A 26,115-nucleotide genomic window follows, 5' to 3' on the forward strand; every position below is an offset into this window, starting at 1 on the left:
TTCATCTGACCTTGCTAAGGCAAACAAACCTCAGAGCGCGCCTGCAGGTTTTGAGTTGTTCACCCCAGGCCCGATCCCTCAAGTCCTCCGGGGGCAGGGCGCCAGGGCCTCGGGAGCGGGGCGACACGAGGGGCGGGGTCATAGGCGAGGTAGGGATTTCGGGGGCGGGGCGCCAAGTCAAGGGGCGGGGCAAGGGCGGACGCGGCGCCAGGGGCGGTGTTACGGGGGCGGAGCCTCGGGGCGCACCGGGAGGACTCGCGGCCCCCGCGCGGGACCGGGAGGGGCGGGGCGGGGCGGGGCGGGGCGGAGGGGAAAGGCCTGGGGAGAAGAGTCGGGTCCTAGCTTGGGCCCGGGGTCCCCGATCCAGTTTTGCCCGCGGCCTGGAGCGATCGAGGCGCAGCGGCCAGGCAGGCACCCACGCCCATCGGAGCGCCCAGAGCCCGCTGGCCCCGGCGTCGAGCTCAGCAGCGTCCGATTCCGGCGCGTCTCTAGCCGCCATGGCTGCGGCCGCGGGCCTGCGGGCCTTGGGAGCGAAGGGGTCGGGCTGGCTCCAGCGCGGTCCGTGGGCTCCACTCACCACCGGCTTCTGCAGCCGGGGGCCGGCCGGGATCGGGCGGCCGGAGCCGGGGCCGCGACCCACCATCGCGCGGCAGCGGGACGGCATCAGGTCAGCGGCCCGCCTGGGTGCGGGGCTGTTCCCCGGGGGGTGGCCGGCGGGACCCAGGAAGAGAGAGGGGCGCAGGAGGCCGGCTGCCAACCGTGCCACCCCACGCAGAGTCCAGAGCGGCTCCGTCGGTGGTCAGCTCCGCCCGCCGCAGAGCCCAGTTTATCCATCGCAGTCCATCTGTTCGGCGGGAGTGTCCGACGTGAAAAGAATCCGCGGATGCGGCGTTTACAGAGGTCCCTTGGCTGGGCTCAGTGGCCTGTGGGACCCTGCAGGATTCACACCGAGGATTTAAGTGGGGCTGCCTGCGACGGTGCCAGCACTGCCCCTAAACCCCAGACCGAGTCGACCTCGCATTTGGACTCAGCGTGGGCAGCCATATGGGAGGCCCCTCCGCTTCTGTGCCTTTGAGAAAGCCCTTCATAGAAGGCTCTGGGCCTCACAAACATGACGTGGCTCCAAGGCGCCGTCAGGCTTAGCCGAGCTCCTTGGCCCGCAGCCAGAAGTGCCCACGTGGGCGGTAAATAAATAGGTCGAAGGACACACTGTACTGAGCTCTGCCCTTTGGCTCAACAAGCCTAAACCCCTTTTACAAAAACATACCTGGGCACACACTTGAAACTGGACGGTGGAGTGGTAAAGGCAGAAGGCCTTCAGCTCCATCCAGGCCTCACCTTGACGACTGCCTGGCCCAAGCAAGAGTGCAGAGGGAGGCCTACCTGACATGTCTTGAGTTTTTAGACCTTACAAATCAAGCAAACTGCAAGATAGGTCAATATATTTCCTTCTGTCCTGACAAGGAGGCAGTCCTAAAATCTGGTGTGTGCCAGCGCACAGTGCTGAGTTGCCTGATTTTTTGCCGCCCTATGGGCTGTAGCCCAGCAGGCTCCTTTGTCCATAGAATTTTGCAGGCAAGAATACTTTGCAGGCCACTTACTTCTCCAGGGGATCTTCCCTACCCAGGGATCGAACCCACATCTCTTGTGTCTACTGCATTAGAGGGCAAGTTTTCTTTACCAGCTGAGCCAGCAGTGAAACCCAAGACTTGGAAGGCTGTTTGAGTCCTCAGGCTCCGAGGAGCTCCCCCAAAGCAGTGGAGAGCACTCTTGGCCTGCAGCTTTGTGCTGTGCTTCCCACCCTGCCCTGGCACTCCTCACCTCTCCCCCACTCCATCCTGATGCTCTGCCAGGGTCTTGGCACACAGGTCCGAGACATCCTGTGCAGCATGCCCACAGTCTGTCCACTCCTTCACCCCCTACACTTAGCTGCTCACAGCCACCCCGTAGGCCTTAGGGTGCCCACTGCAGAGCCATGGAATTCCAGGGTTTCAGGTGACTTGCAGTGGGGTGTGGAAGGGTGTTGTGATTTCCAGGTGCACACATCTCAGCATCCCACTAGACTCCTTGCTCGCCAGGAGGGGTACCGCTGGAAGGGGGCCTGTCGGAGCAGAGTTCTCCAAAGTGCAGGGCCAGGTCAGGGGCCCTACTTGCCCATTTTTATGGGCAAAGTAGGGCCCTTAAAAAACTCTATTTCTTCAAATCTGGCCCATTTGGCACGGCAGCAGGATGGCAGAAGATGTTGTTGATGCTCCAGTGTGTGTGTATGTGTTTTCAGTTGCTCAGTTGTGTCTGACTCTGTGACCCCATGGGCTGTAGGCCATCAGGCTCCTCTGCCCATGGGATTCTCTGGGCAAGAATACTGGAGTGGGTTGCCATTTCCTCCTCCACAGGATCTTGCCAACCCAGGGAGCAAACCCACATCTCCGATGTCTCCTGCAATGCAGGTGGTTTCTTTACCACTGAATCACTAGGGAGGCTCCCCGATTCTCCAGAGGTAAAATAAACATAAATAAGAAAGGAGGATGTCAGGAATGGTTTAATAGGAGGGAAGCAAGCCAGCACTAAAGCAGAATGATGTCAGGCACTGAGGGGTGAGCTGCAGCCACTCACTGAAGTGTCCCTTTCAACAGCCGCCCCTGTGCTGCCTCCTGTGAGGGCCAGTGCTGAGTGTGGTGCTGTGCTCGGTGCTGCACGCTCCTCACCCCCAACCCTCCCTGCAGCCACCAGGTGTTATAGATCACGTCATCCCTGCTTGACAGTGAGGAAATTAGTTCAGAGGACGGCCTGCCGAAGGCCACACAGCTAGGAGGCAGGAGGGCTGACAGAAAGGCCTATCTGCCTCCAAAGCTGCCCCCACTCCTGCTGAGCCATTCCAGGGTGCTCGCCACTTGGGTTTAAAAGAGATGCCAGGAAACTAGACAAGGTGAAAATCCACAGCAATTGGTGGAACTGGCCTTGCAAAATAGAAGTGCTCTTTTTGGTCATGAATTCAATCAACAGATACATGTTGAGTGTCTCCTCTGCATGGGAGCCTGGCAGCGTCTTGCCCCACAGACCTGTGAGTGGTTTAAGACAATGGGATAGACTCCAGGCAGCTCACTGAAGCATCTACAGGGACCATCTCTTGCCTTGTAAATGGAAAGTTTACATTTTTATCACCTGCCCTGGTGGTGACCTCACTGTAAAGGAGATCCCCTTTCAAAAGGGATGCTGTTAAAGCTCCAGGTGCAAGACAAGGTAGCTGCTGGGGAATTCAGACCAGCGAGATTCTCAGGAGGTGTTACCCACTGGGTTTGATGACTTTTGACATGGAACGGAGCAATTGGGTCTCAATAACCCGTTGAACAGCAATCCAGGATGGCTTTCTGAGATAAGCAAAGACAGGGGGTCTGTTTGGTCACTGGGAAAAGGAGGCTTAAGGGGCACCTTGGCGGGAGAGTCCAGAAGCCATGCTAGTGAACTTGTGGGTCTGGGGCTCAGAGGTTTGAACTGAGGCAAAGATTGGGCATGGTCAGCACAGAGGTGTAGCTGATGCTAAGGCCACTGGGAAGTTGCCTGGGAGGAGTGTATGGAACAGGAAGAGAATCCTGAGGATTGTGGCATCTAGAGGTGAGCAGAGGGCGAGGAGCCCATCCCCAAAGTCAAGAAGGAGTGGCCAGAGAAGCACCAAAAAAACGAGAGAGGAGGAACGTGCTTCCAGAAGGCAGGTGGGATCACAGCAGCGTTGAGTTTAGTTCTGGCAATCGGGATTCTTGGTGGCAACAGCCTTAGTGGAATGGCAGGAACAGAAGGCTGGTGATACGGGGCTGAAGAGCAAACTCGCAATTCAGAGCACACTGACAGGGTGTGTGACGCTCAAGCCAAAGAATTAATGGGACACACAGCAAACCACGGGCATCTGAGGACTGGCATCTTTTTACACAATTTTGCCCAAGGCCTTAGGATTTAATTTAAGCCTATGTCACCGATGGGAGGGCAGCTTTTTAGGTTTGTCACAGTGAGCACACTAATTATTTTACTGGCAGGTTTATCAGCAGTCTCCACCACCGCCAGAATATAGGTTTCTGGGGCTGTCAGCATATCAGCTATGAGTCATTTTTGTGCTTAGGAGAGAGTATGAGAAACCAAATGATGACTGTCACAACCACCTAAAGATGGCAGCAAAACCAAAGTGGCATTCTGGAGAAAGTGGTTATTCTTAATGCTCCAAAATAAATTCAGTCATCGATGGGTTTCCCAGAAAACAGAGGCACAGAGGCTATTTAAGGAAGATGCCAGCTGACACACACCGCAGTGGAAATACCAGATACAGAATGAGGAAGGCAGAAAACACACAGCCGGAGATAGCTGGGAAACAAAACACACAATAATCACCTGGCATCTAGCTTGTTGACCATCCCTTAGAAGAGCAAAAACAAGACATTTCTGCGTGCAGGCAGCAAGGTGACAAGCCAGGTTATTCCCACCAGCTCATGGAGAACCGTAAAACAGCAAGCAAGCCTTTGAGCGCTGGCTTTTGAGGGACAACATGGCCAGGAGACCCTCTTGCTGCAATGGTTCTGCACGTAGCACCCCGTTCTCAGACAGCAGGAATGATTTTGCTGGCTTACACATGTCACTACAGGAAAGGTAGGGAGATGCACATGCCGGCTGGCGTCTGCACCTCGGCTGCCTCTTCCATGGTGTTGAGGGGAGGAGATTCGGGGGCGTGTTTTCATTCCTGGCTCCTTTTCTACCTATTCGTTTTGAAGAACAATGGGAAGAAGCAGGTTAAAGGTGGCACTGCACATCGGCCTCCTCCAGCCCCCACCTGTCTTACGCTCCATGCAGCCACTCAGCCTGGGTGGTGATTGTGTTGAAACTCCTGCGCCTTGCCCTTTCTGTGGAGGTGGCAGTAATAGTTCCGAGACAGACTTGGGAAAAAAAGGGAAACAACTCGAGAGCAAGGGCAAAAAAGCCCCCACATTTCAGGTAGTCCCCTTGTTTTGACTGAGCTGTCACTCCAGAGAGTTGACAAACCCTCTCCTCTGAGTGCCCACAGCTCTCTTTTCCAGGGTTTTAAAAATAGGTCCCCAACCCCTCCTACATTGTTGGTGGGAATGTAAATGGGTGCAGTCACTATGGAGAACAGTACAGAGGTTCCTTAAAAAACTAAAAATAGAACTACCATATGACCTGCAATCCCACGCCTGGGCATATATCGGAGAAAACACGATTCGAAAGGTCACATGCAGTCCAGTGTTCATCGCAGCACTGTTCACAATAGCCAAGACATGGAAGCAGCCTAAGTGTCCATCGGCAAGAATGGTAAAGAAGATGTGGGGCATATACATGTATATATAATGGAATACTCCTCAGCCATTAAAAAGAATGAAATGATGCCATTTGCAGCAACATGGATAGACCTAGAAAGTGTCATACTGAGTGAAGTAAATCAGAGAAGGAGAAATATCATATGCCATCCCTTATATAAGGAATTTAAAAGGAAATGATACAAAAGAACTTAATTACAAAACAGAAAGAGCCTCACAGACTTAGAAAATGAACTTACGGTTGTTAGGAGGAAGGGATAGTTAGGGAATTTGGGATGAGCATGTACACACTGCTATATTTACAATGGATAACCAGCAAGGACCTACTATATAGCACATGAAACTCCGCTCAGTGTTATGTGGCAGCCTGGATGGGAGGGGTTGGGGGAGAATGGATACATGTTTATGTATGGCTGAGTCCTTTCCCTGTTCACCTGAAACTGCCACAACTTTGTTAACTGGCCATACCTCAATACACAGTACAAAGTTAAAAGAAAAAAAAAACAGCTCCCAAATTGCTGCAGGGGTCCTCATTTGTTTTGACTGGCACCCAACCCAGTAATTATAAAATGTTCTTTGCAGGAACATCATATTGAGTGATCCAAAGAGAAGAAATGCGCTGTCATTGGCCATGCTGAAATCTCTCCAGAGCGACATACTTCATGAAGCTGAAAGCCAGGATCTGAAGGTCATTATCATTTCAGGTATTGATGAAATGTCCATCCTCAGCATTCTGCAGAACCCAGAAGAGGTGTCTCAAATTTCTATAGTTAACTAGGGCATTATTTCGAAGCTCCTAAAACTGTACATGGCAGGAACCTTGGTACTGACACTATCTGCTGTGGAAATTAAAGCAAACATTACTGTGCAGTAAAAGTATGTGTTTCCATTTTTGGTGGATACTGAACATTGCCACACGAGGCTATGCTGAGAACTGATGTCCTTGTGGGCCCTATGTGATGGGTTTAAGCGCCAATCCTTTTGGTAGATTGCCTGGTCGGCTAGGACCAGGCTGTTAGGACGTACGATGGGTTTGTCTTCCGACTCTTACCAGGCTCTCAGCTGAGATGTGCAGCCTTCTTCAGTGGTGCCAGAACGCGTGCCAGATTTTGCCCAGTTCTTTCCTTGCTCTTTTTTCCGGTAAGAATTTTTAGCAGATGAGCTGGTAATGATGGTGGTGGTATAAATAATAACAACATCAGTATTTTAAAGCAGCCGCAGACGAGTAATATGGAAACTGCTCTGTGATGCTTTTGTGTTTCTTTAATTAAGGATCAGTGTTTCTGGAGAATGCGGCCTTCTATAAGTAGTTGAACATACATTTCCAACTGTTTTATGTGGTGAAGAAAAGAGGAATACAGCTGGTAGAGATCAGCAGTCCTCTGACTGCTGTAGCCCAGATACGTCGAAGGCAGCTCACTTCCAGACGACACTGTCCTTGGCTTGCTTAAAGGGAACAGCACTTCCTGTCACAATTGCCATGATCAGAGGAAATGTAGAATGTTACCAGCTCATCATGGGATCACATTTTGCTGCTGTTGTTAATGACAACGACAATTAAACCACCTCCTCAGGTCCCTAGTTTATAAAATAAAGGCATTCTCTTCATGTCCTGACCTTCCTGATTGCAGCCCTTGGGGTAGACTAATAGATAGGGATGCTGCCAAAGGCTCTGGTGGATTTCTGTGGCCCTGGGTGAGTTGATACATTCAGGCCAGGCCAAGTCTCAAAAAACAAAGCTGAGACCAAAGGAACAACTCTGAAGATGGCCGGTTGCTGAGCTCAGTTGGTTACCAAGGCTTCTCCTTTTCATAATGCGTATTTTCACTGGTTTCCACCGGGGACCTTCTGAGAGCCTCCCCCTGTGCGGTCACCATAAAATACTGGCCATAGCTCTTCCAGCTAACTTGAATTATTCTTATCAAAATCAGGCCATCAACTTTCTCTAAAGCTGTTTCCATAGTGAAAGAAATATAAAACAGAAAAGAAACAACTTTCTCTAAGTGTCCAGAGCATCAATTCGATCACTCCCTGCATTTATTCACTAGACAGGTAAGTGACTGTCCCAGCTCTGGCTGTTTACATCTCTGTCTTTTCTTTTCTCAACTGGAAATGTTGCAGCTGAAGGGCCTGTATTTTCTTCTGGACATGATTTAAAGGAACTGACGGACGAACAAGGCCCAGAATATCATGCAGAAGTATTTCAAACTTGTTCTGAGGTAAGCCAGGGTGATGGTCAACATTGCAAGCCTGAGAGTGATAACTGTATTAAATACTGAATTAGGCTTCTAGTTTACAGATAAGTATCTAAGCTATGATATGTCACCACTGCAGAACTACTGAAAACTCTGTGGTCACTGGTGAACCCTTCCTCCAAGCAAATATTTGGTTTCAACTTTTCAGAAGTGACTGTGGTTAGCATTTGATCATGCAATGGGCCAAAGAAAGGAAAACACACACTGCTACTAAGAGTTGCCATCCCTGCCTTACGGGGTACATCTTGGTATCCACGTCTTAAGTAAGAAATAGAGAGTAGAACTGTACCTTTTTAGAAAAGAAGGACCTAAGATTATTATAATTTTTAAAGTTTTAAACTAAAACAACTCTGTCAACGGGAAAGAGAGCATTCATAACAATAATTATTTTAAAAATTATTTCCAAACCCTTCTTTCAACTAACCTTTATAATCACTGCCTCCAAGTAGGAAAATTAACCTCTTCATTTTTCCTCTTCTCCCTTTTTCTGTCTCTTTAACCACATTAAGAAGGGAAATTGACAACAGATATAGAGGAGGAAGGGGGTTCCCTGGTGGCTCAGTGGTAAAGAATCTGCCTGCCAATGCAAGAGATGCTGGTTCAAACCCTGGATGGGGAAGATGCCCTGGAGAAGGAAATGGCAACCCATTCCAGTATTCTTGCCTGGAAAATCCCATAGATAGAGGAGCCTGGCGGGCTACAGTCCACGGGGTCACAAAGAGTCAGACACGACTTAGTGACTAAACAATATCAACAACCTATCGGAGGGAGAACAAAACTGGGGATGACTCATACATGTGTCAGATCAACCGGGTAATCAAAAACATAGAATCCACCTTAGGTAACGCACTGTCCAGTTAATGAGCATCTCCTGAGCGCCTGCTGTGTGCATACCTGCAAGATACTGAGGGAAACAGAGGGAAAAGAGGATTTCCAGCCGACCGGAAAACTGGAAATCGACTTGAGAAAGAAGATGTATAAAGCAGTTTCATAACCTGAGCCCTAGGATTACTTCACCTAATTTCTCCTTCATACATTTACTTATTCATTCATTTCTTTGGTCATTAATGATGCAACAAATACTTGAGGGGACCTTTAATGTAGACCAGACAGAAGTGAACATCAGAGAGGGGAAGGGGAAGGTGACTGGGATACGTTCTTGTTTTCCTTGCCCTTCCAGAAACCCCTAAGGAGACCATAGTTTTCATTTTGTGGAGGGACAAACCTGAAAAGTGATTGACTTGACTTCATAGCGATGGAAGCAAGTCAGAGCCAAGACCTGGTCTTTCGTTTCACATGAATAATGTTTATGGGACATTATGCTGTTTGTTTGCTACGACTTGGTGCTTTTAAAAGTTATTTTCCTACTCATACGTTTGGCCAAATAGAAAATCAGCAAAGAGAACCAGCAGAGCCCTTCCATCTTCCCCTAAATAGCCTGCTTTTGTCACTTTGCTGTGATACCGTCATGAACTGAGATCTTAAACAGTCAGCAAAAGGCCACAGGGGAGCCGAGCTTCTTCGGAGGACAAAGGCGAGGTTTCTTGGAAGCTTCTACCATATGGATGCCCCCAGATCACTGAAAAAGACACAGACAGGACCTTGTCCTGACATAGTAAAAGAGAAGTTGAAGTGTATTGACTTCTTTAAGACTTTGTCTAAGAAAATGAAATCGTCCCGATAAGTCTGAGCACCATGAACTTGTGCAAGATTTCAGTTTGCAAGTGTTACCAGCAGGCAGATTGGAGCAGAACGAGGCCAATACTTCCTCATTTTGTTCCTGCATGAGAAGAGGTGAGGGCTTCCCTGGTGGCTCAGACAGTAAAGAATCCGCCTGCAGTGTGGGAGTCCTGGGTTTGATCCCTGGGTTGGGAAGACCCCCCTGGAGGAGGGCATGGCGACCCACTCCACTATTCTTACCTGGAGAATCCCCATGGACAGAGAAGCCTGGTGGGCTACAGTCCATAGGGTCGTAAAGAGTTAGACAACTGAGCAACTAAGCACGCACAAGAAGAGGGGATGGTGGAAAGGAAGGAAGATCCGTGGACTGGCTCCGCATCTGAATGTTACAGTAGATTCGTCACTGAACATAAGTGCCGCACGAGGGTTAATTACTTACACATCAAGAATGGAGCAAATTGAGGAGGAGAAGAAACACTTGGTCAGGGTAGGATATTTTTAATGTTAGCGATCTACTGGATTGCCTAAGTTATCACTCACCAGCTTGTGTGAAATCTCAGGCCTTCTTAGACGAAAGGCGGGAGACAGACTGTGCTGCCCGTCACAGCCAATGGACTTTTCACACCCTCAGTTGATCAGGCAACACATGACACGTAGAGCTGAAACAGCCTTTTCTGTCTTTGCAGTCAGACCTCAGAAACTCTTATGCAGCCTTCTGGCTACCATAGTCCCCACCATCCCCACCCTACCTATAGGCACAAACCCCCTAAACCCACCAGCAATTTAGGGTGGGGTATATATGTGCATTCCTCTGGAGGAGGGCCATTAGCATTTACCAGAATCTCAAAAGGTGACCCCCTTGAAGTCAAGAATATGCTATCATATCCCCAAATATACAATTGGTCATTTTAGAATAAAGCTGACAAGTGCCAAATGTTCATGAACACAAAAGGTGAGTTCCTTAGGCAAAACCTGGGAACCCAAGAAGGTCATTTTCCTTGGAGTGGCTGCTGGGAAGTCAACCCAGAGTCCCTGCTCCTCTCCCTCCAGCCAGGATTGAAGGGCAAACATTTTGACACTGAAGTTACCATAGCAACATAATCGGTTAAGCATGTCAGGGAAAAAATGGAGAAATTAGCCAAGTTATTTCATAAGCTGCAAAAATGAGTTAAAGTTCGGGAGATTTGAGGGCAGGGGTCTCACGCGAGCCAGTTTCCGGCTCCCCTCTCTGTGCACTTTGGAATTTTACTTTGATGACAGCAGGATGTTCCCCCCATCTTAGCAGAAGTGAGAAAGAATCACAGTGGCACCTGGAGAAGTAATCAGGAAGGAAGTTGCCTCCCAGCTTTTACATGAGAGCTCCATGCTGCCACCGTTGGAACAGAGCTACTTGTTTCCCACAGTAACTCAACCGTCTTCTCTAGGGAGGTTGTGAGCAGAGTGGTCCAGGGGACAGCACCCTCACTGAAGTCATGCTCAGGGTCAGACTAGGGGCCTGGAGTCGGACAGAAACTGCTCAGACCCCACAGCCCCACTCTCTTGGGTCTGACGGCCTTAGGGAGTCACTTGCCTGGGGAGCCTTGGAGTCCTGGTTCCTTCCTCCTGGATCTCAAGGAGACCAAATCATACAGTCTGATTCACAGTAGAGATTTCATGCAACTTATTCTCCTTGGTCATAGAATCTGATACACTTATGCATTTGGAATGGGCTCTGAACAGTAAAGTCACATAAAGTAACAAGCTTTGGCGTCCACCTCGCTTTCGGATGGAGTGAAGCAGGTGTGTTTGCTCCTCAGGTCATGATGCTGATCCAGAGCCACCCCGTCCCCATCATCGCCATGGTGAACGGCCTGGCCACTGCAGCTGGGTGCCAGCTGGTTGCCAGCTGTGACATCGCCGTGGCAAGTGACAAGTCTTCCTTTGCCACACCGGGCGTGAACATAGGGCTCTTCTGCTCCACCCCCGCAGTGGCCTTGGGGAGAGCAGTGCCGAGAAAGGTAACAACTCCCTGTACCTTCCCCCCACCCCTCCTCCAGCCGCGATGTGAGTGCCTGTGAGGGTCAGTTCCAGAACTCTATTGTTGAAAGTACAGTGTGAGTCAGGACATTCTGCCCAAAGCAGCGCTGGCTAATGTGCTAATGTCTTGTTTCAGGTTATCCCTGTAGCTGTCAGTTTGTAAATCACTGTTTTGCACTCTTGCCTGCTCCTCAGGACAGCTGGTTAAGTTTCCAGATTCGCTTTGTTTTCATAAAGGCAAACATCCTTTGCACTCATGTGAGATGCAACTGAGACACAGTTGTATTGCACAGAAAGGCTGCCTGTGAGCTGTCATAGCATGGTGACATACACCAGTATAAGAGGCTAGGACACTGTGTCACTGGCTTCCTGTGTGCTGACAATCCGTCCTGCTCCAGAATGCTTTGAAAGGAGCTGATACATTGAGTGTGTCACTTTTGTAGTGGCTGCAGGAACGTCCTGCGCATGGTGTGTTGAACGTGCCCAGAGCTGTTCTGCCATCGTTGACCTGAGTGAAGTCCACTTTCTTCACAAAGGTTTCCTCCTTCCTATAACATTGTAAGAGAGTGTTTACTGAATATCTCAAGTAAAAACTGGTGGTTTCCTCATTCTAGAAAAATACATCCTCATTCTCAATTGAAAATCTGTTTTTAAAGGAGGTCAATTCATAGGGCTTCCCAGGTGCCACTAGTTTTAAAGAATGTGCGTGCCAGTGCAGGAGAGGTAAGAGATCCTTGATTTGATCCTTGGGTCAGGAAAAATCCCCTAGAGGAGCGCACGGCAACCCACTCCAGTATTCTTTCCTGGAGAATCCCATGGACAGAGGAGCCTGGCAGGCTATAGTCCATAGGATCGCAGAGTCAGACATGACTGAATTGACTTAGCATGCATGCATGCAGATTCATAGCAGGTGGGGAACCTAAACTGCTTTCTAGAATATATTATTCATTTTAGCATCAACTAAGAAAATCAGCAGTTGCTCATAGCCTGAGGCACAAAAGAAATGAGACCCAAGGGAAATCAGGCCGAGGGACCAAGTTCAGGGGCACACGCTTGCCTTCCATGTGCCTCCTCATTAGCTTTTACAGAAATAGGTTTGTTAGAAAATTCTGATCACAGGTACCTACAAACACCCACACCATGAAAACCAGCTGGATGTGGGCTCCACGTGAGAGAAGGTGACCCTCAGCACACAACAGCTTGCTCCAGTATCCTCAGATTCAGGGGGTGTCTAGATCCCACCAGGATACACATTTACCTTAAGTGTTATATATTCAATAAATACTTAAGTCCCTATTCAGCACCAGGACCTTAAATTAAAACACATCACAAAGATATTGTCAGAGCTTATGAACAATTTTATAATTGTTATAATTGCCAATCAAATCTCATCTCCAGGCCTTTTGCACATTAAAGATGGTGGCTGTCTGCTTGGCCAACCTGCCACTGCTCAGTTTCAACCCCTGACATTCTGGAAGGTTCTATGTTGAGGCCTTTGAAACCTTTAAATCAGCCCTTACTGTCCAGATAAGAATCTGCTGCTGTTTAGTTATTCAGTCATAACAAACTCTTTTGCCGACCCCATGGGCTGTAGCCTGCCAGGCTCCTCTGTCCATGGGACTTCTCAAGGCAAGAATACTAGAGTGGGTTGCCCTTTCCTTCTCCAAGCTAAGACTGTATTCTTTCTCAAAACAAGGCTTAAAATCTCTTAAAATCAAGGCTTGCAATTGAGTCCTGGAAATTTACAGGTTGATCATATGTGTCAACCTTTAAATTCGTTTTCAGAAGAAAGAAGGAGGGAAACATGCGACAAAAACAGGCCTTAAATTCCCAGGGAACCGAACCAAGTGGCTTAAACTTCACCTGGGGCGTGGCCCTTCTAAGAGGAAAACCAGGGAGTCGTAGAGATCTAAACCTGACCCAGACACACCTGCCTGGTCGATACTTGCCTGCACCCCTCGGGGACATACTGTTACAGCGGCCACCGACTATACCGGTGATGGGGCGCATCACCGTGCACATCCGCCGGGAAGCAAAACCTTCTCAAACCTAGCGGGTGCCTCTGCACACCGGCCCAGCCCGGAAGCTCCGCCCCTTTCACGCTGGCTGCGGCAGCAGGCGTGTTTCGCCAGTGCCCTCTGCTGGTCATCGTAGGGAACTGCCCGGCTGTGAGGCGGCTGCCGCCTTTTGTCCACGGACCAGCATCCGTGGCGAGGAGCTCTCGTGTGCCAACCAGACTGAACCAAACAGACTGAAACTGGGCGTGAATCATTTACCCCACGTGCAAAGTGCCCCCGGCCCCGGCGTGACTTCAACATGCATCTTCATTGCACCTTATAAACAACCTTCTTGGTGCGGGTGCTCCCTCCCCCAGAGCTGGCCTCTCCCAGCCCCTCAAATAGTGGGTACCATGGGCTCCGACAGCACGCTGAGAGACCAGAGCCCCCGCTTCCCAGACCAGCCATGTCTCTGTGCGGGAACACGCGCTTCCCCGTGTTGATCCACAGGAGCGCTGTGTATCTGGGGAATCTGAGTTCTAATCGTCTGGTTAATCAGAACCTGCACGCTGGAGAGTGTTAAGTGACAGCCGAGCTACCCAGCCCGTGTGCAAATGACCAGAGAGCTGGGGAATGGGGGTCTCCGTGGAAGCTGTGTCCCCTTCTGACCTGGCCTCTGAAGGACTGTAGCATCGCCTGTCTGTACTCTGTTTGCCTCGATCCGTCTATTCCTTAATTCACTCACCAAGAGACTTCCCTGGTGGTCCAGTGGTTAAGACTTCAAGCTCCCCATACAGGGGGCCTGGACTGGATTCCTGGTCAGGGAACTAAACCCGGTATGCCGCAACTAAGACCTGGCACAGTCGGGGGGAAAAAAACACTCACCAGTAAATATCCTATAAGCTGTCTACTATGTACAAGGTACTCTTCTGGTGCAGTGAAAAAAGAAGTCTGACCTAGAGAGGTTCACATGCCAACAAAGGAGATAATCCAATAAACAAATGTAAAATATATAGTAAGTGTGAAAGTGCAAAGGAGGAAAATGCAGCCTGAAAGAGGAATGGTGCTGGGGTCTGATTTGCAATGACATGTGACCGGAAGGAGATGAGGAGGGTCCCCCTCTCCTGGGCACTTGCAGATGCCATCCCCGCCAGAGTCTGGGGACGGAGGACCTTAGGGATGATGGGCGACATAGTGTCTGAGGAGGAGGTAACTGGGCCGAGGCTGTCAGGAGAGTGAACAGGAGCAGGTGGGGCCCAGGTTGCAGGATGGCTTGGTAACAGCCCCATCTCCCCGCAGGTGGCCTTAGAGATGCTCTTCACTGGGGAGCCCATCTCAGCCCAAGAGGCCCTGCTTCACGGGCTGCTGAGTAGGGTGGTGCCAGAGGAGCGGCTGGAGGAGGAGACCATGAGGATTGCGAGGAAGGTGGCCTCACAGAGCCGGCCGGTGCTGGCACTGGGCAAAGCCGCCTTCTACCGGCAGCTGACCCAGGACCTCAGGACTGCCTACCACCTCACCTCCCAGACCATGGTGGACAACCTGGGCCTGCCGGATGGCCAGGAGGGGATCAAGGCCTTCCTCCAGAAGAGGAAGCCCATCTGGTCACACTGAGCAGCCTCATCAGAGGAACTAGGGGCCGTGAGCCCAGTAGGCAGTGCTCAGGACCCCACCACCCCATACCCAACCACCGCCGCTGCCTTGCGACTGTAGCTGTCAGTCTGCTTTTCCAGCATTAGTGATGGTCTCAGTGAACATGGTCTGTGTTAGGAGCCACGACTCCTCGGGGGAGGGGTGACCTGGAGATTCGGGCACCAGTGTCAGCAGAAGGGCCATGCGCACCTCAGCTGAGCTGGCTGTGTGAGAAAGCCCACCCATGACGCTCCTCCTGGGACCTTAGGTGAGAGGACGTCCCGCAGGGGAGAAGGTGCCGTAAACGGAGGCAGGAAGGAAGGATTTCAGCCTGTCTCTTACCAGAAAGTATCCCCCAAGGCGGACGTGTTGCTGTTTGCCTTCATCAGGTGAAGCATTTCAGATCTCCACCAAGATACCCTTCACTCTGAAAATCTTCGTTCTTTTGAAAAATAATCACACCTGTGGCTTTGGGATAATCTTTGGGGTCTTTGAAAGATTACCTATTTAGTGAGACTAATCATTTTATGTTCCCAACCAAACTGTAAGCTGCTGAGAGAAGATCAGTTAGCTCTTTCTTTGATGCCTGTGCTAATGGACATCTAGCCGGTGCCTGGTGATTCTGTAATGAAGGTCCCGGTACTGGGGCCCTGGACCCTGGACTGAGAATTAGAGCATTGCAGAAGGGAAGGAGGGACACAGAACACACATCGTACCCACAATCATCTATCCGGAAGCATTCCCAAGCTCTGCTCAGCTTCTGGTAAAGAATCCTGACTAGCTTCAAGTGTCTGAGTTCCCCAAAGATGGTTTAGGACCTGAACATCTTACTTTCTGGCTTCTGGTCCATTTAGGTTCCAGAAATGTCCTAGACCTCCGGTCATGCCTGGGGCTGATTTTTTGTTTTTTTAAACCTACCCGTTGAGTGGCCATAAGTGTAATTAGTATGAAAAACAGAACCTTGAGGCTCCACCAACTGGTTCTCATTCTAAGCCAGTGGGGCAAGCAGCCCCTGGAAGGGCAGTCTCCTAGTGGGTTTCTGTTGAGATTGGATTTTTTTTTTCTTGCCAGAGTCTAGAAAGGTGACAGAGTGTTTTCTTGGAAAGGAGAAGCTTGTTACTAAGAATGTTCCTCAGAAGAAGAGAGATCATCAGAGCCACCACCAGTACATGCCAGACCCCCATACGTCCTCATTCAGTCCCCACCAGAACCACGCTGAGCAGGGCCACCATCACCTCCAGCTTGCAGACGAGTGGTGGAGACTTGGTAGAGTGAGTGCCCCAGGCTCTGTCTGCTGATAAAGCCGTGGGTGCCCTCCCCAGGCTGCCCACCTTGTGGGGGAGCCTGGGCTGCAGTGAGGCGGGCCTGCAGACCTAACTGCCTCCGGGCAGCCTTTCAGAACCCAGAGCTGGACCAAGCGCGCCCCCTGCTGGAGGACTTTGCAAGCTCACCGGCGACGTGGGATTTTACTATCGGCAAACCACCAGTGCCGTTTTGTTGTTTTACTAGGAATCTGACAAACAGCGGGCTGATATTCCAGACCAGGCTGTGAAGGACTGGCCGTGATGATCTGCTCACTAATAACGCCGCCTTCGGGTTGCCCGCCGTGGGGGTCATTGTGCGGCCATCTCAGACCCCGCAGTGAAGAGAGCAAAACTTTCTCCCACGTCCAGTTCTGTACGCGCTGCACCATAGCTTCCAACCAGGAAATTCTCAGGCCTCCAGGCTGGCTTCCCAGCCTGTGAGCTGAAGTGCCCTCGGGGGACGCACTATAAATCCTAATAATCGTCGGAGCGGAAAATAATCCTGGAATAAAACCTGCTACCCAACCACCAGTGTCACATAATTCATCCCCAAGGCAGATATAAATTGGGGGTTAATTTGCATCTCTACTTCCTTCCACTGGGACAGCGAATGAAAGCGCTCTGGTTGGCACACACGACGACCGCTTTTGGAAAGCGTGTGTCCACCTTTCCTTCTGCACCATCCGCTTCTCGGGGAGCTTCTCTGAGCTCGGTGGTCCCCGCGCCGGGAGGGGACGGGGCTGGAAAGTCAGTGAAAGGGGCATCTGCTCCCGCCCGGCCTGAGCCCCCGAGAAAACAGCGCGGATGCGTAATTTCCCCGCAGCGACTGTGCGGAGACCCGCCAGATACGCTGAGCCCCGCCAGATACGCTGAGCCAGGCTAACCTAGGAAGGAGCTCTCTGTGCTGCCCTGGTAGGTGAAGGCTCAAAGCAGTGAAGGCAGTGGCCACAGTCGAACCAGCATCTAGCTGACTGTGGATCCCCTGCCCCTGACACGGTACGTGTTCTCTTCTCCCCCAAAAGATCGCTGTTCCAGTCAAAAGAGACAGACGACCGACTCACTCAAAGGAAACCAATCAGAAACTGCTAAGCCGCAGCAACACAGCTTTGCTTACCAAGGGAATTCCAAGGAAAGCACAGGTTTGACCTCGAAGAACACCAGGTTCAAGTCCCAGGTTTGCCACGAACCAGCCGTGTGACGGTGCGGGTGACGGGGCCTCTTTCAGCGCCCAGGTCCCCTTCTGTAAAAATGCCGCGTGGACCCTTTTGTCCTCCTGGTTGCGACATTGTGGATTCTGCAGCACTGGATTGGAAACTTGGAACAAGGCCGGAAAACAGGTAGCTTTGCCCAAAGAAAATGGTCTTCTACAAATGGACAAGCTGGATTTTCCCCTGGAAGTGGTAAAGAGTGAAAACACCTGATTACCCTGGAGAACAAGAGCTCCATCACAGATCCTCCGTTCTTGGGAGCCACACCTGAACCTTTTAAAGGTGTCGGGCTAGCACGGTGGGCAGAGCTCTATCGAAACTGGCAATCACCCTAGTTTTGTCTGGTGGTGGTTTAGTCACTAAGTCATGTCTGACTCTTGCAACCTCATGGACTATGGCATGCCAGCCTCCTCTGTCCCATGTGCATGAGATTTCCCCAGGGAAGAATACTGGAGTGGATTGCCATTTCCCTCTCCAGGGGATCTTCCCAACCCAGGGATTGAACCTGGGTCTCCTACATTGCAGGCAGATTCTTTACCGACTAATCCACCAGGGAAGCTTAGTTTTGTCTAGGGGCCCCCAACCTTTCCTCTCTGCTTTCTGCAAACCCACTGCACTAAGCTTTTAAATTGTTTTTAAATATTTGATTAATGAATGAGTATTCTTTCCTTGCAGTCATCAAGAGGCCAGGGTTGGTTGAAGTTGACCTGTACCATTAATAAACTTGTGAAATTTCAGTCATGCAAGGGTTTTCTTTCATAGTCTGGAGCCCCAAATGTATCTTTCAGGTTCCACACAGAGGCCTCCAGAGAAACTGGCAGGCTATCATGGACCTGTAGGGTGTCTTGGTGGGATGGCCTGGCCCTCTCTGGCTCCCTGGGGGAGAAGGAGATGGCTGTTGCCACAGGCAAGGCAGGGAGGAAGACTAGGGGCTGGGTGAGTCCAGCATTGTGGGGTTCATGTTCCCACCATGGATGTTCTGAAGCCCCCATTGATTTCATAATGATGTCTCAGCTTTGACCCAAAAACCAATTTGCAGGTATTTGTCTACACATTTAAGAAGTCTCTCGCTTCTATGTTCTATGTTTTCAATATATACCTTACCAAATTTTGTATTGAGGTGGTACTTACTACTTTAAGAAGTTTCTAGGAATTTAGAAAGAGGCGGGGGAATGTATGGGTCAAAGTGTCCTGTGATATAAAGCTTACCAGTGCTTTGATTGATGAAGTGATTACTCTGTGCCAGGCACCATTTGAAGCATTTTTATGGATGTTAATACATAAATCCTCACAAAATCTCTGTGCACTAGGCTTTATGAACCTTATTCTACAGAAAAGAAACTAAAACACAAAGGTACTAGGTGACGTGCCTGTCATCACACAGCCAGCAGGGTTGAGTCTGAAATGCAGGGGTTCCACCCCTTGTACAGGCGTTTAGGTGAAGGCGACATCCCATCACTCTGTAGACACTCTTGTTGTGCAGGAAGCGCGCTGAATTGTTATTTTAACTCACAGTCTAGCGTATCATGCCCCCTGCGCTCTGGCACTGCAGGCCACACCAGTCGTGTTTGTCACTTATTTCTCAGAGCCTGGACGTTGCCCAGCATGGAGCAGATCTCCCATGAGATTTGCTGGGTCCAGTTCAATGTAGACAGGGCACAGTTCCCCCCAACCCCATCCAAGCTCAAGATAGAGACATGAGAAATTTCTTAAAAATTCTCAGACCATATTTTCTAAATCAGTTTTGCAAAGTTAAGCAGTTGAACAGAATGTGAATGAAATCCATGTTTTCTCCGTATGTCCAGGAAAGCTTTATAGAGTTTCTGTGTAGGTTAGTATTCAGGAGTCATATTGGATGAAATCAGATCCAGGGGATTCCGAAAAGTCCATTTTCTTTCTTTAAAGCACAGCTGACATGTGTTTTGGCCTCCAAATGCTTACATTTCTGGTGATAAAACAGAGAGAGAAAAAACTTATGGTTAGATGGCAAGAGGTAAAGAACACCCCCTCCCCTCACAAAAAAAGGTAGAAACAGGATTTAGCCTCAGAACACATCTTACAATGAGGCCACCAGGCCGGTTGCCAAATGAACACCACAGGCAGTAAGTACTACAGGAATCAAGAGGAAAAATAAATTCTGACTTATTCATGAGCAGATGGATCCTTCTATGTGAAGCTTTAGCATTTCAAGTCAGGAGGGATCTCAGCACCCAGCTACGTTACACACTGTGACATCATACAGACAAAGTCTTAATGACTAAAGAGATACAGACCTAGCCAGTCTTGGTACCCAACACAGGATGCTCTGACCAAAAGTTGGGGTGCCCCCCCCTAGTGACATCCCCTCCAGACCATCAGGGTGAACTGCCCAATAAATGTTCCAAACTTTCTGGAAGTTTCCTTAGCACCATTCAGGAGAAAGGCAATGCAAGAGTTTCATCCCCAAACTCTGCTCTAGAGGCCCCTGAAGAAAGAATTCATGATCTGCGGTGTCTCTAGTCCCTCCCTTGACATTTATTGGCATCTTGATGAATGTCAGAGTGATTTTTCTGTCAACAGCTTCTCATTAGGGGCCTGATGATGTTCTTTGTGATCACGATTTTACTCGGAGTCTCGCCTGATCACTGTGAGGAGAAGAGGTTCCACTTAGAAAACATCCATCCCTGCAGCAGCAAGGAGCTCAGATAATCCCACTTAAACACTCCTCTGGGCTGACAGCCACCCTGGGGCTCTGGCACTGACTTCAGACAACCAGCCAGCTTCCAGCATGGCGCTCCCCATCCCTTTAAAGACATATTTCAGGTCTGATTCTCTGTTTCTTTTTAAAATGAACTACAGAGAACTTGCTGGTGAAATGATCACTAGGATTCACTTCTCAGAGACGACAAGATCTCACCATGAATGACAAGTTCTGCCTTGGAAAAGTCTGGAACCAGCCGGTATTGGTGCAAGGTGTCTAGTTTCCTTAACGGACTGTTTATCTTGCCCCTGACATGCACTGTCTGCACACAGCAATGCTTCAGGAAAGCATCTGGGGACACCTGAGGCTATTGTCATTCATCAGTATGGATGTCAGCCTTCATACACCCTCCTCCATCTTCCCTACCACCAGATACATAAATCTGCCCTGGATGACTATTTTTACCCCCAAAAGGATTTTTAAATTATTATGAACAATTTCAAACATAGGGAAAAATCAAGAGGATGAGTGATAAACTACCCTGGCACTCGTGGCCCAGCTTTCACAGCCGTTATGGCCAATCTTGTGCTGCCCACCCTATCCCTGCTCCTCCCAGCCAACCCCTGACTGTGCTGAAGTGGATCCCAGAGTCCCCTTCTCAGAACAGAAACCACTGCTGTCTCCCAGGATATCCCAAGAGTCTCGGGAGCCCTGCACCCAGGACCAGGGCAGGCAATGACAAGCAAGCACAAATTCTCTCATCTCACAACAACTCCCTTGGATGTCTTTCCCTGAGGTTCCGAAGGATCACTTTCCAAAATAACTACCTCCATGCAGACCTGGGCTCAGGCTCTGCTTTCTGAGAAAACCCAGGCTGAGATGCCAGCCCAAGGGAGGGGCGAAGAGAGTTCCAAGAATCCAGTAAAGGGAGGGAGTCCTGGTGTGATCACCTGGCACAAGACCACTGTTGAATTACTCTCTTAGTCTCAGCACTTAAAGCGGCAGTTCCAAACGTCTCCAGAAGAGGGCAGTGGTAGCTTAGCTCTAGATAGAAATCTCAGTGGCCTAAATGCAGCCATGAAGTTCTATTGAGACCTACAAGACCTTCTAGAACTAACACCAAAAAAAGATGTTTTTCTTTTCATGATAGGGGACTGGAATGCAAAAGCAGGAAGTCAAGAGATACCTGAAGTAATAGGCAAATTTGGCCTTGGAATGCAGAATGAAGCAGGGCAAAGGCTAACAGAGTTTTGCCAAGAGAATGCACTGGTCATAGCAAACACCCTCTTCCAACAACACAAGAGATGACTCTACACATGGACATCACCAGATGGTCAGCACCAAAATAAGATTGATTATATTCTTCGCAGCCAAATATGGAGAAGCTCTATACAGTCAGCAAAAACAAGACTGGGAGCTGACTGTGGCTCAGATCATGAACTCCTTATTATCAAATTCAGACTTAAATTGAAGAAAGTAGGGTAAACCACTAGACCATTCAGGTATGACCTACAGTGGAAGTGACAAATAGATTCAAGGAATTAGATCTGATAGATAGTGCCTAAGGAACAATGGACGGAAGTTCCTGACATTGTACAGGAGGCAGGGATCAAGACCATCCCCAAGAAAAAGAAATGCAAAAAGGCAAAATGGTTGTCTGAGGAGGCCTTACAAATAGCAGAGAAAAAAAGAAAAATGAAAGACAAAGGAGAAAAGGAAAGATATACCCATCTGAATGCAGAGTTCCAAAGAATAGCAATGAGAAATAAGAAAGCCTTCCTAAGTAATCAATACAAAGAAATAGATGAAAACAATAGAACAGGAAAGACTAGAGATCTCTTCAAGAAAATTAGAGGGAAATTTTCATGCAAAAATGGGCACAATAAAGGACAGAAATGGTATGGACCTAACAGAAGCAGAAGATATTAAGAAGAGGTGGCAAGAATATACAGAATAACTATGCAAAAAAGAACTTAATGACCCAGATGACCACAATGGGTGATCATTCACCTAGAGCCAGACCTAGATAGAGCCTTACTTGCCTCCTGAGAAATCTGTATACAGGTCAAGAAACAACAGTTAGAACCAGACATGGAACAATGGACAGGTTCCAAGTTGGGCAAGGAGTATGTCAAGGCTGTATATTGTCACCCTGCTTCTTTAACTTCTATGCAGAGTACATGATGCAAAATGCCGGGCTGGATGACTCATAAGCTAGAGTCAAGATTGCCGGGAGAAATATCAATAATCTCAGATACGCAGATGACACCACCCTTATGGCAGAAAGTGAAGAGGAACTAAAAAGCCTCTTGATGAGAGTGAAAGAGGAGAGTGAAAGAGCTGGCTTAAAGCTCAACATTCAGAAAACTAAGATCATGGCATCCGGCCCCATCACTTCATGGCAAATAGATGGGAAAACAGTGGAAATAGTGTCAGACTTTATTTTTTGGGGCTCCAAAATCACTGCAGATGGTGACTGCAGCCATGAAATTAAAAGACTCTTGCTCCTTGGAAGAAAAGCTATAACAAGCCTAGACAACATATTAAAAAGCAGCGATATTACTTTGCAGACAAAGGTCCATCTAGTCTAAGCTATGGTTTTGCCAGTAGTCATGTGTGGATGTGAGAGTTGGACCATAAAGAAGGCTGAGCGCCGAAGAGTTGATGCTTTTGAACTGTGGTGTTGGAGAAGACTCTAGAGAGTCCCCTGGGCTGTAGGGAGATCAAACCAGTCAATCCTAAAGGAAATCAGTTCTGAATATTCATTGGAAGGACTGATACTGAAACTGAAGCTCCAATGCTTTGGCCACCTGATATGAAGGGCAGACTCACTGGAAAAGACCCTGATGCTGGGAAAGACTGAAGGCAGGAGGAGAAGGGGTTGACAGAGGATGATATGGTTGGATGGCATCACCGACTCAATGGACATGAGTTTGAGCAAGCTCCAGGAATTGGTGATGGACAGTATACCTTCTGGCGTGCTGCAGTCCATGGGGTTGCAAAGAGTCAGGCAGGACTGAGCAACAAACTGAACTGAACTGAACTGAATTGAAATGCAGCTAGGTTTGTTGTTTAGTTGCTAAATTGTGTCTGACTCTTTCGATCCCATAGACTATAGCTTGCCAGGCTCCTCTTTCTATGGGATATCCCAGACAAGCATACTGGAGTGGGTTGCCCTTTCCTTCTCCAGGGTCAGGTTACCTGGACTGAAAAATCACATATGCTTCCAAATCCCGAGACTAAAAAGCATATTTAGCAGGTTTAATACTAGTAAGTTTGTTGGATGTTATGAGGCAGTGGAGAGGAAAAAGCTCATAAATATAAATAAAAAATAATATAGCTGACCTCATCAGTTCAGTTCAGTTGCTCAGTCGTGTCCGACTCTTTGCGACGCCGTGAACCGCAGCATGCCAGGCCTCCCTGTCCATCACCAACTCCCAGAGTTTACCCAAACTCATGTCCATTGAGTCGGTGATGCCATCCAACCATCTCATCCTCTGTCAACCCCTTCTCCTCCTGCCCTCAATCTTTCCCAGCATCAGGGTCTTTTCAAATGAATCAGCTCTTCACACCAGGGCCAAAGTATTGGAGTTTCCATCTTCAACATCAGTCCTTCCAATGAACACCAAGGACTGATCTCCTTTAGGATGTACTGGTTGGATCTCCTTGCAGTCCAAGGGACTCTCAAGAGTCTTCTTCAACACCACAGTTCAAAAGCATCAATTCTTTAGTGCTCAGCTTTCTTTATAGTCCAACTCTTACATCCATACATGACTACTGGAAAAACCACAGCCTTGACTAGATGGACCTTTTTTGACAAAGTAATGTCTCTGCTTTTTACTATGCTATCTAGGTTGCTTATGACTTTCCTTCCAAGGAGTAAGCATCTTTTAATTTCATGGCTGCAATCACCATCTGCAGTGATTTTGGAGCCCCTAAAAATAGTCAGCCACTGGTTCCACTGTTTTCCCTTCTATTTGCCACAAAGTGACAGGACCAGATGCCGTGATCTTAGTTTTCTGAATGTTGAGCTTTAAGCCAACTTTTTCACTCTCCTCTTTCACTTTCATCAAGAGGCTTTTAGTTCCTCTTCACTTTCCGCCATAAGGGTGGTGTCATCTGCATATCTGAGGTTGTTGATATTTCTCCCAGCAGTCTTGATTCCAGCTTGTGGTTCTTCCAGCCCAGCGTTTCTCATGATGTACTCTGCATGTAACTTCAACAAGCAGGGTGACAGTATACAACCTTGACGTACTCCTTTTCCTATTTGGAACCAGTCTGTTGTTCCATGTCCGTTGTTCCATGTCCAGTTCTAACTGTTGCTTCCTGACCTGCATACAGATTTCTCAAGAGGCAGGTCAGGTGGTCTGTATTCCCATCTCTTTCAGAATTTTCCACAGTTTATTGTGATCCACACAGTCAAAGGCTTTGGCATAGTCAATAAAGCAGAAATAGATGTTTTTCTGGAACTCTCTTGCTTTTTCCATGATCCAGCGGATGTTGGCAATTTGATTTCTGGTTCCTCTGCCTTTTCTAAAACCAGCTTTAACATCTGTAAGTTCACAGTTCACGTATTGCTGAAGACTGGCTTGGAGAATTTTGAGCATTACTTTACTAGTGTGTGCGATGAGTGCAAATGTGCGGTAGTTTGAGCATTCTTTGGCATTGCCTTTCTTTGGGATTGGAATGAAAGCTGACCATTTCCAGTCCTGTGGCCACTGCTGAGATGGACCACAGCCTTGTCTAACTCAATGAAACTAAGCCATTCTGTGTGGGGCCACGCAAGATGGCCGGGTTGTAGTGGAGAGGTCTGACAGAATGTGGTCCACTGGAGAAGGGAATGGCAAACCACTTCAGTATTCTTGCCTTGAGAACCCCATGAACAGTATGAAAAAGCTGACCTCAGAGTATGCTATAAAGACTGCTCCCTGATTTTTCATTCTGGGTGGCCATCAGAGGAAAGGCCTCATATCAGGGTTCTCAAGCTCAGTACTGTGGACATTCAGGGCCATACTTTGTCATGGAGCTGTCTGTGCAATGCAGCTTCTGTCTGCTCGATGCCCATAGCACCCTCCCCGGGCAGCTGTGACAACCGATTTTGTCTCCAGACTTTGCCAAATGTCTTCTGGGCCGAACGGAGAGACAAGATCACTGCCAATTGAACTGAGAAGCTCTGCTCTGGACAATCATCTGGCCAGTTAGTTTATTAGCTAAACATAGTACTGATGCTGCAAATGAGGCCAGAACCGTGTTTTCATGCCTGCCTTGGGCTGCTCACATCAGAGGGTATTGTGTACTGAGAGCTCTCAGGCACTGGGCCAAGAGCTTCCCACATAACTCGAGGCAGGGGAAGAGGGAAGCTGCTTCTGTGCTAGACCCAGGCCCTCAGAGCAGAGCTCAGCACCCTTCTCTCCCCCAACATAGATTCAGTGCTCAGAAAGCATTAAAGGAAATGGGAATATTGTAGAGGATGACCTGAGTAGATGAAGATAAGCCTCTTCCGAAGACTCTGGCTTTAACGTTTCTGTCCTTGAGCCCGAAGTTCCTTGGCCAGGCCTGGTGGAGGAGGGGCAGAGTCTTCTGTCTTTGGCTCCAGCTCACTCCGCACTCCTCACGAGGCAACATGACCCCTCCAGGGTACCCCATTCTGAGACCCTTATCCAAGAACCCCTCCATCAAACAAATTTCCTGCTAACAAAGAAGATTTTTCTCCATATTGCTACACCTTCCTTTTTCTCATTTTTATAGATAAGGATGTCAAGGGCATGTTCCCAAATCTCACAGCTAAGAAGTGACGGAAACAGGACTCAAAACTCCAGGTGCAGAGAAGGAACCTCCGTCAGGGCGCACGATAATTTAACCAGCTCACAAAAAATGTTTTCATGTTCATTTCTTCTAAAATCAGAAAAATGTCATCATAAAATATAATTTTAAATTTTTTTCACGGAGGAAGGAGCCCATCAAGTCTAAAGTGCTTGGGGTCCCCTAAAGTCATCCTGCACCCCAACATTGGGCTCTGCTCTTGCTACAC

General features: G+C 48.8%; 1 protein-coding gene across 2 annotated transcripts in view; it reads left to right on the top strand.

Annotated features, from left to right (window-relative positions):
• The first annotated feature begins 305 nt into the window (after window positions 1-305).
• The window catches only part of ECHDC3 (enoyl-CoA hydratase domain containing 3), a 34,086-nt gene continuing 8,276 nt past the window's right edge, over window positions 306-26,115 (top strand). The window contains exons 1-5 of one of the 2 annotated variants that reach the window (XM_015099541.3): window positions 306-667; window positions 5,898-6,019; window positions 7,437-7,534; window positions 11,047-11,247; window positions 14,563-18,141. In XM_015099541.3, coding sequence (XP_014955027.2) covers window positions 498-667; window positions 5,898-6,019; window positions 7,437-7,534; window positions 11,047-11,247; window positions 14,563-14,874 — 903 coding nt within the window. In that variant the 5' untranslated portion in view covers window positions 306-497 and the 3' untranslated portion in view covers window positions 14,875-18,141. Of the gene's footprint in view, window positions 668-5,897; window positions 6,020-7,436; window positions 7,535-11,046; window positions 11,248-14,562; window positions 18,142-26,115 lie in introns of those variants that run through there. The other variant, XM_027976531.2, reaches the window with a different exon arrangement.

Source organism: Ovis aries, chromosome 13 (genome assembly GCF_016772045.2).
Source record: "Ovis aries strain OAR_USU_Benz2616 breed Rambouillet chromosome 13, ARS-UI_Ramb_v3.0, whole genome shotgun sequence".
In the NCBI taxonomy this organism is placed as follows: domain Eukaryota; kingdom Metazoa; phylum Chordata; class Mammalia; order Artiodactyla; family Bovidae; genus Ovis; species Ovis aries.